General features: G+C 36.3%; 1 protein-coding gene across 2 annotated transcripts; it reads right to left on the bottom strand.

Annotated features, from left to right (window-relative positions):
* Positions 1 to 429: 429 nt before the first annotated feature.
* nudt3a (nudix (nucleoside diphosphate linked moiety X)-type motif 3a) lies at positions 430 to 16396 on the bottom strand. 2 transcript variants are annotated; one of them, XM_067371803.1, is made up of 5 exons: positions 16144 to 16396; positions 15034 to 15144; positions 6137 to 6181; positions 4890 to 4974; positions 430 to 3486 (listed from the first exon to the last, which is right to left on the bottom strand). In XM_067371803.1, exons 1-5 carry the CDS (start codon positions 16240 to 16242, stop codon positions 3314 to 3316), a joined length of 513 nt encoding a protein of 170 aa, XP_067227904.1. In that variant the 5' UTR covers positions 16243 to 16396; the 3' UTR covers positions 430 to 3313. The 2 variants fall into 2 exon arrangements, with proteins under 2 accessions (XP_067227904.1, XP_067227905.1); XM_067371804.1 differs by having other exon boundaries at positions 15046 to 15144.
* Positions 16397 to 16862: the final 466 nt, after the last annotated feature.

Below are 16862 nucleotides of genomic sequence, written 5' to 3'. Positions count from 1 at the left end.
TCAACTGAACAAGATGGTCCTGGCCCACTTGAAAACGAACTCTAGAGCGGTTCGCTTGTGGTGAGAAAGCAATCCAACACGACGAACCACTCTGTAACACAATGTTTGATGAGTAGTTACGTAAATTGCATAAAAAGCAGCAGTGTTTGTTTTAGGGCCTCTCAAAATGAATTGTGAGTTAACCTGGACCAAAGACGAAGCACGATTTTTCATTTTAAAATGATGCTCTTCTCCGAAATGGGTACGATGCCCAGACAAAGCCTTGATTCCTGTGGAAAAGTAATACATTTGCACACTGACCAACAAGAGGACAGTTTAGTTACATGTGACTTGTATTAATAAATTTTGGTCAGTTGAGAAATGTTGCCTTGTGAAGTGAACCAAACCAAGAAATTCCAACATTGTAAACAACAACTGCACCTGTGATTGATGATATGCATGTAGCATTTGTTTTATTTATAGATTGTTGACAACTGTTATACAGTCTTGAGTTGAATTTTCTTTTCCCAACATCAGATACAGCAGAGCGATACAGGGTAAAGAGTGTGCATGAAATGTTACAAAAGGGGAGCGACTGGGGAAAGATTTTAAGATTCTTGAAATGTTTTCGATTTACTCCAGAAATAAAGAAATTAATACTTTACAACAAAAAAAAAAAAAAAAAAAAAAACAATGTAGCATTTACAATTCAAGGACAAATCTGCCATAATTTCAGAACAGTTTTGATTATTTCTTATTCACATTCCACTAATGACTGCAATAAATGTGTAGAGAAAGATCATATAAATCACCATAAGATGACCATCGCCAGTCTCTGTCACAGCTGTTAAAGGTGCAGTAAGAGATTTCTAAGAAACGCTGTTGAAAGTGGATTGGACCGAGCAGCCCGACACACTTGTAGCAAATCAGCAGTAGGGGGCGTGTCCAGTCATGATGGGGGAGGAAAGGGAGTAAGGAGGAGATTTGAAGACTGTAGAAAGAGAAATGGCTGAGAGACATTACAAAAAGAGAAAATCTCAGAGAAATATCACTGGAATAAGAAGGGTTCTAATCAGGCAAGAGCTTTAGAACCCACAATAATATTAAAAAAGCTTTCCAGTGCTGAAGAGATGTAAGAGAGTGGGAAGGCCTGAAAAGGACACCACATTGTTTCTGCTTCATTCTCAAGTAAGATTGGCTTTGCTATGTTTCACAGAACCAAAACATGCTGTTGTTGTAATGTTAGTTATAGTAACAGGACAGTTTTGAAGTGTCATTGTTTGTCTGGAGCTGCTGGTGACTAACAACAAATTCCTGTTTGTATAAACTTTTGTACTATTGTTTATTTTTTGTTCTTCCTTTGTTCATTCGTTATTCATTCGTGCTTTGCTTCAACTATGATAAAGAGACATCCACTCTTGCATTGAGTGTTTTGGGGCAGGAGGGGTGTTTTTGTCTAGCTTGATTTCAGCTATCAGCATTGTTTCTCAGAAATCTCTTACTGCACCTTTAAATGTGTTGTTGTGCCACAGGTTTTAAGTTAAGTTTAAGTTAAAGGTTTTAAGTGGGTTTAGCCAACTAATTTTATTAAAATACATTTTGAGCTTTCCGATTAATAATAAAACAAATACATTGAAATACTGATAAGACAAGTTTACTTGAGACATAAACAATTATCGTTTGAAGTATATGTTTGTGAAAATTGTATAAATCAGAAACAAACAAAAAAATTATTTATACTTAGGACAGATTAAACAGTTCAAGACCAAGAAAAGCACCTTTCCAAAATGAAATGGCACTATCATTAACAGTCACTTATGACAAATGAAGAGGTCAGTGAATATCCAGTGTCTGAAGAGAAACTACAATCAAGTTGTAAACATTTCAAATGAAATCCATCCCCTTATGCAAGAGGCAATTTATTAGGCAAACAGCTAACCTTGGCATCAAGTCTTTCGATTATTCACATTATTTCAAACATACAAACCAACATACTGTACACAGACACACACAATCTATGGTTATAGTTTATGAGTGGACGAACAATAATTTGAAATAAAACTGAAATAATTGAGACATTTGTAAATTGATGCTATTGTGCTTTGATTACAGGTGCAAAACCCTCAGAAGAGTGAGGAAGAATCTGACATCAGCAGCCACTGAGAAGGTCCTGTATGACCACTGACCATGAGATTTATGATACTGATGTCCTAAACAGGCTCATTTCACCTTAACTAAATTTTAGAATGTCCTTCCAAAGTTCTCTTCTCTTAAAAACAATCCTGTACCAGAACAAAACAAGTGCACTCTGGACTGACCAGCATCGTATTAAGCCACTTAATTAAATGATGCAAATCTGACGTGAAAAGCTTTTTCACCAGGACATCTAAGATCGCAGACCCAGAAAAACCACCACACTACACTTTAAAGACTTTTCTATCAAAATCTCCTTCAATGGTAAAAGTGGTGGACTACTACCTACTAAACTCAACATTAGAACATTTTGCAAATGTGTTTTTGAAAACTAATCTGACAGTAGCTGCGTGTGTGAGAATTCCCAACATGAGTGTGTAATATTGGCAATAAGACTGATTTCAACTACTTTGATCAGTTTATGACATGATACTTTTTTTTTGTTTAGCAGTTTAAAGAACTAAGACTATGAATATGCGATTTTACCACGTACAGCATACACTAAACAAACATCAATTAGTCGAATGGCCCCATCCATTGTTACCAAGAAAACATCTACATTCGTTTTAGTTCACGTCACGAAAACCTAAGACTCCCTGTATTTTAAGATCATTAATACATGACATGCTCATGCAAAAAAAAAAAAAAAAAAAAAAAAAAAATCAACCAACTCTATATAACAGCATATCCATAGAGGCTAAAGGCATACACTGCAGAACGAAAGGGCCATTCGTTACCACAACATCATTACGAACACTTCCAAAAGCTTTCTCTTTAAACACCACTTATTTCAAGACATGATAGTAAAGTGTAGTTCCATTCAATAAACCTGACATTAGGAAATGAGAATCTCATGCAAGTATTCATTAAAACGCAAGACAAACTTCATTTGCAAACTAGTCTATGACTTTTCTCTTATCTCAGACATCCCCACACTGTATTCTTTATCCAAACACTAAAAAGGCTGGTAAAATGTAATCAGATTTCATTCAATGTTGCCATTAATGTGCTGAAATTATAAAAAAAAAAAAAATAAATAAATGAAAAACAGTGATAGTGGATGCAGAAGGGGTTCAGTCAGGTAAGAAAAGGTAGAAAATTGTGGAGAACTTTGCAGAGGCTTCTGTGTTAGTTGTGGTGGTTATCTGATGCTGGAGAGAGAGTTTTGATTAATGTTATATGTGGCCACCAGAGCCGTGCCGTTGCTGGTCATACAGTCCTGCTGAAGGGCTTCGAAGTAAGACGCTTGCACAGGTTTATGACACTGCAGCACACGCCGGGCATCTTCTGTCTTAAACCACTCCCTTTTCCTACCTGTAAACAAAAGACAACAGAAATTCTGCATTCACGTGGTGTCCTACTTACTGTAATTATATTTTGTGCTCTGAGTGTCCCCTCACTGCTTTGCTTCTATGGCAATTAGGGCTGCCCCCTAATAGTCGACTAACTGTTAGTCAATGAGAAAAGTCGACCAAAATTGTATTAGTCGCAGGAAAAAATTTTGGCGAAGTCACGTAGTCTGTGACGGACAGATCATTAACAGCTGGTCTATGTGGTAATTACAGTACATTGAGCAGGACATCCAAGCACTTGCCTATCATTCATCAACGTCAAATATGGCTTATCAACGGAAACGTAAGTAGTAGCAACTTTTACATGGCCGTTTGCTTTAGAAAAACGTGAGCTATTCAAGTGTTTGTGCAGAGTGTGAAAGCTATAGTAGCATGATCACTTGCACTTAAAATACTCTGTCATTTTTGGTTATACAGATAAGACTAATACATATTTTGAGTATGTGAAAAGCCTACTTTTATTTGTGTGGACTCACAATAACAACAAAAGGTTGTGCTTTTGTAAAATAATATAATCAAACAGGGTCTGCTTTCTGCCATCTCTCTCTGTGAACTTAAGCGCCAAATAAAAAAAATAAAAAAAGAGCCAAAACTCCATGTAAACTTGCCTCACAGACATGAGAAATATATCTTTAGAAAGCGAAATGTCTACTTTTAAATGAACCAATTGAAATGGAAAACAAATATTCTCAGGTTATGTAATAATAATGAAACGTGCATATATATGTATGTGCACTACTGCGGAAATGACGAATCACTGCATTGTTGCAGCCGAAAATACAGAAAACACTAGTTAAAGCAGTCTCCTTGCTGTTTTTCCCCAACGCATTCATAATCATTACCTCTGCCCGTGTGCTGTGGCAAACTTTAAGCGTGCTTGAGCACTGATTAGTCTATGTACGCATCAAAGGCTCTTTATTATGATTTATATGGTTTATTAATGAATGTGCGATTAGTCGACTAATGCTTAAAATGAAGGACTACTAGTCAACCATAAAAACATTAGTCAAAGGCAGCCCTAATGGCAATGCATGTAATGGCAAAAATGTATAAAGAAATAAATTAAAATAAAAAATAAATAATAATCCAAGCTTGCGCACCAGGTAACACTAGCTAAAACAAACATGTAGAAATAGATTGATCTTAATTCAACTGAGGTTGCTGCCACTTTCTAACTAAAATACACTAAGGTTTTGAAAAACAAGGACGGATTTTTGGGATTCCACTAACTCATAATTATGGTGATTCAGTAAATGCAGCACAACTGTGGCACAAGCTAACCTATTCGTTTTTAGATAATTTATAGATAGATAATTTATTTGTCCTCCAAGAGGAAATTCGTCTTAATTTTTATCTAATTCTTACCAATATTTACAGAATCCTCCCAGTCCTCCAGAACCTCAGTTACGATGAGAACATAGACATACGTTCTGTGCTTTCTGTCTCTGTTCTGTGAAGAAAAACAACTTGTTTCAGCACAAGTAACAGCCTCACAGGAAATGTTAAAATCACAAGGAATAAGTGCAATGGTGTTTTAGTGACAAATTAAAATTAGGGCTTTAACTAAGATTTGATAATTAATCTGGTCATTAATTCTTTGATTCATCAGATGAAAAACCCAATAATTACTAATTATTAAAAATCAAAGATTTTAGTTAAAAACAAAAACAATTAACAATGTGCAATCTGAAGGCAATGAAAATATAGTGAATGTACAGTATATATACACCATGCTATACATTATGTGCAAAAATAGGTTAAAATGTAAACCTTACATCCTAAACCAAAAAAAGAAAGTGTTGATTGCTTACCAATTTAAAGCAGGAGTTAAAATAACTAAATTAAATATGATAAACCAAAAGCCAGACTAAATGTTAACATGCAATACACACTGATCAAACCTAGTAATTATATTACGTTTATATTCGAAAATAGCCCTTTTACTGTTACTGCTATCATAAAAATACAAGTGCTTGTTTTACATGTAGAATTTGAAACCTACATTTAATGTCTAACAAGAAATATTTGAGCAAAGTGTGTATATAAGTTGTTGTGCTCCGTCTGTTTGATGCGCATGCAAGAACCAGTCCTCGTTTACTTTCTGTCAGAACAATCCTTCATTCAAAATGGAAATAATTGTGACTTTCTTACACATACAGATAACTGTAAAATATAAGTTATGTTTTGTGAAAAACAAAAAACAAACAAAACATCTCAAATGCATTAAAGGATTAGTTCACTTTAAAATGAAAATTACCCCAAGCTTTACTCACCCTCAAGCCATCCTAAGTGTATATGACTTTCTTTCTTTCTACTAACACAAACGGAGATATTTTAATAAATATCCTGACGCATCCGAGCTTTATAATGGCAGTGAACGGGACCAGTAAGTATGAGCTAAAGAAAGTGCTTCCATCCACATCCATCCATCATAAACGTGTACTCCACACAGCTCCGGGGGGTTAATAAAGGTCTTCTAAAGTGAATCAATGCATTTGTGTAAAAAAAAAAAAAAAACGCGATCTGGTGGAAGCTAGTTATTTTACTTTATAACTTTTTACACAAATGCATCGCTTCGCTTCAGAAGACCCTTACCATCAAAAAATGCTCACCTCAAAAACGCCTACCAATCTTCCTAATGTGCCTTTTACTCCTGCCTGTGGGAATGAAAAAAATATAGAGTGAAACTTAATTCAGGACATATATAACATCCTCTAGCATTTTAAAGCATCATGAAACATCTTATTTAAGCAAAAGACGAAGTTAAATGTGAAAAACATTTACAAATTCGATGGCTTTCATGAATAGAGTGCTCTTAATTCACCTAAATCACAGTACCATATAAAATGTTAAACAAAACAGATTTAGTTCTATATGTTCTGCAAACAAAACATTCTACCAAAAGTGCTTGTCAAAGTAAACCTAAGATTTTTTTGTTCCAAATGTGATTAACGGTCAAAGCCATCAACACAATTCCTATTATTTGACTGAGCTTGGAAATGTGAGAACTGCATTACTAATGATTTACAGACTTGACATCATATGAGTGTTTGCAGGTGTAACAGCTAGGGGAAACTCTAAAAAGGAATAGAGCAGAGAAAGTCAAATATGCAGCTTCCTTTAAAATGGTAATGCTTAGTTAATGCACTGGGCATCATGAGCTAACAGGAAGCAATACTTTTACTGCATTTATTAATCTAGGTAATGTTCACATTAGTTTCACATATACTAATATGTTTTACCTTTTTCCGTTGTATAAATAAACATTACTTCATGCATTATGAACAAACATGCATTAACAATTATATTTACAAACTAATATATAATAAATTATGTAGTTAATACATTAACAAATGATGAATTGACTCTTATTGTAAAGTGTGGAGTTCGTTAGAATTCTGAATATTTCAGTTCAACATATATCGCAAACCAGGACTCCTAAAATGGAAACTCTCTGAGGATAAAATAAATACTATATATAATTGTGATGGAGAGCAGATAGGACACTTCTCCACCCCCAGATTTCAAAACTATGTCCTTATTATTCTTATTAGTGCTGGCAGGTATGAATGATATACATCGTGACAATGGTATAAAATGTCTTTCGTTAGAGATTTTAATTGCTATATTGTGTATATCGCAGTATGTAAATATATGTGTTGCACAGCATTATTGACATTTTAGAGCAGTGTTTCCCAAACTTTTTTCAGTCTCAGCACCCTTTGAAAATTTTTCAAAAATTTGTGGCACCCCACAATAGTGTTGTCATGATACTACATTGATACAATAGCTTGAAAATTATCGATATTCAATACCACAGGGAAGAACCGCCGTATATAGGCCTTCTGTCATAATTTTGTCATCTAATTTTTTTGTCCATCCACAAAGTCTAGAAAATCAGTCTAACATATATATATAATCTCGTTATTAAAGCTACAAAAGTTCTTTAGTCAAGAGCAGTAAGAAATTTTCTCTGTTACCTTTGTTCTTTGATTAGGCTAACATTAAAGACAGACAGCATTAGTGGTTGCTGTCACTTTAAGATCTGCCACTGCTGCGCATGACGTGAATTTGGCATGCGTCCCATTTTCTCACTACTTTTTACGTTTGTTTAATACTTATTTAACTGCTCTTATGAGGATACTAAACAAAATGGACATTTTGGCATAAATGTGTGTGTTATTATTTGTTCAAGCGCGAAAGAGAACTTGATTCTGGCACGTGTCTTTCTGTGCGTCATGCGAGGAAATTCATTTATTCATCAAGCGCTCTCGTTTATCTTGTCACACTTGAACGGTTTAAAAGCATTTGCATGAAGAAGAGCGTGATCATATAAATGTAAAGCAAGCCAAAGGATGACAGAAAAAAAAAACGGACGCTGCGTTAATATTTTTATGCATTAAACAGATAAAAACAATCGCATGCGTTAACGTTGACAGCACTAATTATATGATATAACCAGTGCTTCCCACACATAAACTTTAAAAATGTGTCTCCAATATAATTGGGCGGCCGTTATTATACCTGTGCGTTTTATACGGTTGTAAGAATCTGAAGGATCAGCCTGCGATAGTACAGACATTTTAAAATAAGAGTCCCGGTGTATTTCGGGCTTGTTTATGATTAAAAGTCACACGCTAAGTTTTTTCTTTTTCTTTTGGGCATTATTGGTATTTTGGTTACACAATAAATTGTATTTAATTTGTTTCATTATTTGACACACAAATTATTCATTATATAAATTTTACTAGTAAAATCTGTGTCCCATTCACTGAGAGAGACACTATATGACAGCAAGGAGAACATAGGAAAAGGATAACCATTTAAATGCTGTAATTTTGCATAATTTACAATGCATAATAATGCATAATATTAGTATGTAATTAAATGTAATAGTATGCCATGTAATTAAAATTAAATTAATAAAACATAATGTGAAAAATCACACATTATTTGTGTGTTTGTTTGTCACATGTAGTAGACCATTTTTGTGCCATGGGTAATAGGAGGATTTTTCACCCGGCTACCACCTCAAGTATATTTCAAACCTGTGTGAAGCACTGTATAACAGATTTATAACAGTGTTTATGTGAATACGAGGCAAAACATACATAGTGGCAATATTTTCGTGTGTATTTGACCGTAAGCACAACAACAAATCATGAAAAAGAGGCGGCTTCATGTGTACGCACTGGGAATGAAATCATGCGCAACCCCCGCCGAAATTCAGATCAAACTATCTTACGATTCACATTTTTATTATAAATGTGTGTGATATTTGTTGTTATTGGGGACATCAGACATTGATGGTATACAATAAATGACTTTTTACACATTGTAGCAATTTAAAAACGTTTGAAGGAGTTTTTACACGGCAACCTTGCTCTCACCACATTAACATTAACATACATTAACATTTTTCAAATCCGTTAAAGGATTGTTACGCTGCAATAATTAGGTCGGCCGGAACCGAGAACATTTCCTATAACACTAGAAATACCTGTACATCAGAACAAGAATGGCATCTACGCTAATATCTGTCTCTCTGCTTATCCTGAGGTTTGCCGGGTGCTGGATCCAGGCCGTATCCAGGTCAGATGGAGAACCTGCGTCTGGACCTGACTACAACGTAGCCCAGGATCCCCGTATCCGCTTACATATATTTATATATAATCGATTTTTAATCTCTATAATAAAAATGTACAATTCAGATTTTGATCTCCATATACATTTACATATATATATCTTCCAAGGGGTTTTTTCCCTCCTAGGACTTTTTTCCCAGTGCTAGCACGCTGGGTTTTTCTCCTAGGGGGTTTTTTCCACCCCTGGAAGTCAGCCGACATTGGCTTAATGTAGCACCATCTTGTATATGTTACATATTACCACGCTTGTTTGTACAGTTTTAACCACTTCCCTTTTTTTCTGTGCTTCTAATATGTAAAGCTGCTTTGAAACAATTACCAATTGTAAAAGCGCTATATAAATAAATTTGACTTGACTTGACTTGACCACATGGCATCCAGTTTGGGAAACGCTGCTTTAGAGTGATGAAATGCATAAATGAGACAATAAAGAGCAGGGAATGCTTGATGTGTGCTAATGTCTGTGGACCCTCCTCCTGCAGACCCTCCAATTATGTCATGTGGACAATGCACAGATACGGTATACTTTGGGCTTTAGAAGGAGGTCGCGAATCCAGTTCTCTTTCACATCTTATTACTCTTGAATGGTCGAATATACGAGTAATTGTGTCAAAATTCCCATCGTATTCATAAACACAGCCAGTTATGTCTTAAGTGAACTGGTGTAAAGCTGATGTGTAACAGTATATTGCAGGGGTATTCAATTAAAGTTCCAAGAGGTCCGGTCTCTATATTTCCTTCCCAGCGGATGTCTGGACAATACTTTTCTGGAATTTCCATCGGTGCAGCTGTAGTACTTTGAAAAAGAAAAAAATCCTAAACTCAATATAGTCATCAAAGATAAGTCTTGGGCCCTGAGAGCCAACATAAAGATGTCTAAGAATTTTTACCAATATGGATTGTTCACCCAAAAATTAAAATTATCCCATTATTTACTCGCCCTCAAGCCACCCTATCTTCTTTCAGACTAACACAATCAGAGATATCCTCACACATCCTGAAGCCTTGGTTAAAATTGCAATTTTCTCACGATTTACAAATAGTTGAAAACATTTGAGATATTCTAAGTACTCAAGTAAACAAAATATATAACACTGGCCTAGTGGTTTTTGGATATTTTACTGCAAAAATATTACGTATTGCACCTTTAAGGAACTTTTGAAAGTAACAATTGCAATTACATTGTTCCACCAGTAGGTGACGACAAGTGACTGTTAAAAAATATATTTGTCATTGAATCATTCATTCAAGAGATGTGTTAAAAAAAAAAAATGATTCATCCAGTAATGAAATGAGTGAAGTCTTGTATGAATGAGTCACTGAATCATTCATTCAAACAGTTTAATAATAATAATAATAATCATTTTTATTACATTAGAACGCCGGCTCAGTATTGGCAGAGGCTGTTGACGTGAGCAGCATGACACATTCATGTGATGTTGATGCAGGAGCCAGCGTTCTGATATAGAACCTGGAAGCGCTGAACACAAACGGAGTATGAGAATGACACAGAAGAGAAGATATTGTTGAATAAAGTTGTGTATTTTTGTTTTGATTTTGCACACAAAATTTATTCTCGTCGCTTCATAAAATTAAGGTTAAACCACTGCAGTCACGTTGACTTTTTTAACAATGTCTTTAGTACCTTTCTGGACCTTGAAAGTGGTGGTTAAATTGCTGTCTATGGACAAATCATATACCTCTCAGATTTAATCAAAAATATCTTAATTTGTGTTCTGCAAATGAATGAAGAGCTTACGGGTGTGGAACGACATGAGAGCGAGTTATTGATGACAGAATTTAAATTTTTGGGTGAACTAACCCTTTAAGACGGTCTTTTTGCGCTTGCATTTGATGCCACCTATTGTTGTGGGTGTATTATTAAATAATACGAAAAAGATCTGCACATTGTTGTTCTCCCTTTATTTAGAAAAAAATAAAAGTGGCATCGTTTCGGTCAAAGACCTTCGTCAGGCACACGTGTATTATTTGATGTATTTTTTATCTTGCACCTGGCCAAGACGTTTTAGATGTGCGTACTTTGACCTTTTTCATGTGGTTTTATTATTGACATGTAAAAGTCTAGACCCTGAATATAAGATGGATAAGATGGATAAGATGGATGCATTTCTAAGAAAAAAAATCATCATCTTATATTCGGAACAATACGGTACTATTTCTTCAGAGTGCATCTTGCGTCATTAACCAGGAACTTTAAAAGTTCGATTTTGTGAACTGGCTCAAAAGTTACTGGCATAAAAGGATGATTAGTTGCTGCTTGAGAAACTCCAGACTTCAACAGTTAGAGAGAGAAGTTGGTGCTTGCTTTAGTATCTAAACAGTTTTAATTTTTAGACTATGACTGCTTTTCCATCGTCAGGCCAAAGGTTTTCATAGCATAACTATTCAATTCTGTGCCGATCTGGGCCAGTTCGTATGGTTACGGTTTAATTTTCCACTGCAAGACGTAATACAAAAGCGCCAGTTGTTGCCTTGGTAACGCAGCAGTTTACTGATAATGCGAGATATAAATAGCGACTGTGTTATGGAGGACGATCAGATATATATATATATTTTTTATTAATTTGTGTTACGAAACTGGTAGCCAGGCAACAGACAAGTGTCCAGCCAATCCCGAGTGGCAACGTCACTTCACGGATTCTACCAGCACAATTCAGCATGAGAATTCCAGGTCGAGAACCGTTTGTAATCGCGCCGTGTCATACTAGGCATAAGTGGAAACACAACTGGAACTGTTCCTTACCATTCTAAGAACCGTTTGGCCCAATGGTGGAAAAGCGACTTATGTTTTTGTAACTTTTGTTTTTATTTTTCTCTTAGCCACTGTTTTTATGGACCTTTTACACAACCTGGCTTTTAAAGTATTAAACATAATTTACCCTTGAACCGATTCCTGGTGTGATTCTCCTTGCGACCACCTGGGTCCGTTAAAACAAATAAGTGTTTTTAAAGGGGGGGTATAATGCTATTTCAGGGGTATAATGCTGTATTTACAAATCGTTTGAAACTGAAAGATGGAGCGGTCACAGCGGTAATGATCCCGGTCATGAGTCGGAACAGCAGGTGGTGAGTAAAACTGCAAAATGTAAAATGTCTGTTTTGTTGGCAAGAGGCGCCTAAGTGCATATAATGTAAACAACACGAATGTAGTGAATTCATAAATTCGTTATGCATCATTCACTATACGCTATATTCATTATAGTGATTCAAAAGTTATCCAGGAATAATGCGATGGTGTATTGTGCATATTGTGCTTGTTTAGCTGACCATTGATAGCTTGCAGCCGATCTCTACACAAAAGTACGGTGTTCATTTTAGGACATTCTCACACCTCAGTCATACAACGAAAAGGCGTCATGCCTCACACTAAAAGGCTTCGGTCATCGGACAAAATGGCATCGTGCCTCAGACTGAGAGGCTTCACATCTCATGAAAAACGACGTCAGGTGTCAGGTCTCGTACAATTAGGCATCAGACAAAACAGCCTCAGACAAAAAGGCATCAGATGAAATGGACTTCACAGCTTTTTGGATATGTTTTTGTATAACTTTCTATTGGCTTTTATCCCATCATAATGCAATTCTTCAGTTTTCTTCTCCTTTCTCCCCCCTTTTTATATTTATCTGTAACTATTACAAAATTGATGTAAGGTGTGTATGTGTGCATGCATGTTAATTATGTAGCCTCTATCTATTGATGGTATTGTGATGGAATTTTTGAACTAATTAATAATGAACTAACATTTCTTTTCTTCTACAGGCCTAATAATAATAATCTAACTTAGAAATAGAAAAACAGTCACTAGGACTGAGTGTTCTGATTCAGAAACATTCTGCTTTGCTGGCTAGACAGCATCCTTCTAGAGATAAAAAATAGTCTTTGAGAGGTTGTTTTAACCTATTGAGTAATCTGAACTATTAACCCTGAGACATTTTTTGATGATCTTGTGATTCAGTTGTTCTAATCTAAATTTACTCCGGCAGTAAGCGGGACAGAGGAACTGAGATGTTTTTTTTAAATCTAAACCAATCATATTGAGACTGATGATAATGAGTAATAGATCATGCCATACTGACTATGAAGTGTACCTGAAATCCTATAAAACCTGTTGTATTCCTTTGTTCAGAGAGAGATTCTCTGGAATGATGAGAACTCTCCCGGCCGTGATTAAAGCATATTCTGAGGCATAGACTGGAGTCTGTTTGGTTTTTAGGCTGCAGCAAACAACTAAGCACTAGAGAACTCTTTCCATACTATAGTGATAGTGTTTAGTGGTGAGGAGCACTAAAGAGCTTATTATCAGGTGATAGTGCCGGTGGGGAGCACTAAAGAGCTTAGTATCAGGTGATAGGCCCCCAAAACAGGCTGAGACGTCGGCCGACTCGAACAGGTACTGAAGTATGCTCAGTAGAGTATAAATTTATTGGTTTGATGGTGTCAGGGACACCCAGGTTTGGTTGATGGTGTCAGGGACACCCAGGTTTATTTGTTTATGGCGTCAGGGACACCCAGGTTTAACTAAGTCAGGTGCATAGGGAAAAATCTACCACAGTATTCATGTAGGCTATTTAACCCTTAGCAATATAGAAGGTGAATGTGTAAGCTTCTTACAGCTTTAATTAAATATTACACTGGTTAGGTTCTATACAGAAAAGAACATGGAAATTTTCACATTGGTCAGCACTCTGCAGAAAAATAGCAATTATCTGAATTAAAATATAATCAACAATAGGTGGCGCTGGAACAGCAGAAATACATGCTTCCCTGGTTACCTCTGTACACAAAGCAGCTGTGGTTATAACAACGAAGTCTAATAGATCTAAAGATTTTTTACTTATGAAAACGAATCATAGTTTTACTACAAATAAAACAAAAAACATGGTTATTGTAGTTACCCATGGTAACCACAAATAGTTTATGGTAGGATTTGTAGTAAAACTATTGTTATACAAATAGTATCAATCTAACAACAGTTACCACACTTTTACTATAATAAAACCATGGTTAATTTTCATAAGTGTTAACGATAGTTTTCAATGCAAGCAATGTGTTATGTTTCTAACTTTTTATATATACAAATAAAACTAGCGAATAATACAAATTTACAAAATAATTCAGTATGTTTTATACAACTTAGTGTAACATTTAACAGTTAGAAAACTGCGTACATGTGACGCCACTTTGAGGCGGGTCAATTTGCTTCCTTAAGTCCTTTTTGTCTGATGCTTTTATGTCTGGTGCCTTTTTTTCTGAGGCCATTTTGTCCGAATCCATTTCATCTGATGCCTTTTTGTCTGAGTCCGTTGCATCTGATGCCTTTTAGTCTGAGGCTGTTTTGTCCGATGCCTAATTGAACGAGACCTGACACCTGATGCCTTTTTTTCTGAGGCCATTTTGTCCGAATCCATTTCATCTGATGCCTTTTTGTCTGAGTCCGTTTCATCTGATGCCTTTTAGTCTGAGGCTGTTTTGTCCGATGCCCAATTGAACGAGACCTGACACCTGACGTTGTTTTTCCTGAGACCTGAAGCCTTTTAGTCTGAGGCATGACGCCTTTTTTTTGTATGACTGAGGGGTGCGAATGTCCTAAAATGAACACCGTACAAAAGCTGCATGTGCTTGTGATAGCTCGTCACTCTATCTCCGCTCACACGTCACGCCTTCAGGCACTCGGCTGTTTTCGGAAATACTCGGTACAGCGTATGTATCTTTTGTAAATATGATAAAACTAAAGACTTTTTGGAGATATGAAGGATGCAGTACTACTCTATAAGTACTCAAGATTAACATGAGATTGGCAGAAACTGTGTATGATACCCCCCCCCCCTTTAAAGAATGCCTACCTCTTCACACACCTCCCTGGCAGCAGCAACACTGGGCTCCTCCTCCGGCTCCATCCCTCCTCCAGGAACAATCCATCGATCAGGATGGCTGCTGCTGCTCACTAACAGCACCTAACACAGACACAACAGACCGCCGTCAGAACGCGGACCAAGAGCTAATGCAACAAATCATGTTTGTGAATTATCTATTTATCACTTAAACGTGATAAGACATCCCATGGTGTGTGTACACATCACAATGTGCCACTTAGCATCATTTTTGTATGTTAAAATACTTCCTTCTCCTATCCTGATTTAATGTGCAAAGACAACTTTAAAGTCAAGATGCAAGAATTCATAACCCTTTTGTCTTTTAAAATCTGCTGTGTTTCTGAGTTTAAGTGCTCTGGGCTAACAAAATCACTATTTCAATGACACTGCAATACAAACTGCGCCTGAGGGTGAATCATGGTTAAAGGCTGCAGAAATGTAAATTAATAACTGATATGGTGAGACAGCGTGCTTGAACTCTGGAATATTTTAACATGGCAAAACGTTTCATATTCAAGTATACTCAACACTAATTATACAGCAAGGCCTACTTTTTAATTGCTACTGCAGCTGTGGTATCCTGGTATTAGCCAACACGGTCATACAAAAAATAGGCTAACCAATATGACAAAGTTAGTTTCTTTTTTTTTTAGGTTTCTTACACAAAACACTACTGTGGCAATACTATGGAACAGTGAAGATATCAGATTCATATATTAATAAATTCAAAATCATTGTAATGATAATAATCATGCACCAGTGTATTTAATATTTACATAGTACTTCAGGATTACCACATGCAGAATGTCCAAAAGATCAGGTTAAACCCTTTTTATTAGCAACTATTTGAGGGAGATTCCAACTTAATTTATGTTTACAGTAGTATCAATAACCGTGTCATATTGACGGAAAGAAGTGACTTTACCGAAAACAAAAACAGATGAGCAGATATCGTTCTGTGGCCTTACAATACACATATCCATCATATACACATACACAATGCTAACTTTATTAGCTCATATATTTAGAGTCAATTTATTTGGTGAAGTAAATAAAGACAGCAGTGATTGATGGCGTCACCTCCTCCTCGCGCTCGCTCCTGAAGCACAGGCAGGCCGCGCGCTTTTTATAGCCATCTCTGTCATACGTGCGCGTCTGGTTGGACTTCAGCTTTATCATCGCGCTGAACAGATGAAAGTCCTTAACTCCTGTCAGCTCTGCACCTTTCACTGCAGTCCCGCACCCACAAACCCTTCTAAAGGCCCTGTGCTATCATAAACATTCCCTCCGTCGCTTCATTTTGTCAGTCTTGTGAGCTTGTGTCGCACAGACGCCATTACTCTGAGCTCTGCGCAAACTGCGTAGCATTATGTACAACCCCGAAGCGCATTTTCTTTTTGTGAATATGACGTTGCGCAGTAGAGGTAGAACTGGTTCAGAGTGAGAGAGCAGCAGAGCACTACCGTAGTGCCACCCAGAGCCGTTAAATATGGTGCCACCATAGACATCATGATGTCTATGAGTGCCACGGCTATTTTTCTTATCATTGCGTTCTATAATATTTTATTGTTTTAATTAATTAAATTATTATAATTATTATTACTGTTATTGTTATAGTGGCATAAATAAAATACTTTTATTACTTGACAGATCACTGAAACCTTACTCTTTGAAATCTCTGTCTTGACTACAAATAAAGAGCCAGGGGGCGGCCCGCGCTTTTTAGCCAATCAGAGAACGCACTCTGTCAATCATTTTGGACTTTTGGAATTGCTGACATCGGATTGGCTGGCATGTCT

The sequence above is a fragment of the Chanodichthys erythropterus genome, chromosome 20 (genome assembly GCF_024489055.1).
Source record: "Chanodichthys erythropterus isolate Z2021 chromosome 20, ASM2448905v1, whole genome shotgun sequence".
Lineage (NCBI taxonomy): Eukaryota > Metazoa > Chordata > Actinopteri > Cypriniformes > Xenocyprididae > Chanodichthys > Chanodichthys erythropterus.
This window is presented reverse-complemented; position numbering and strand designations above follow the sequence as displayed.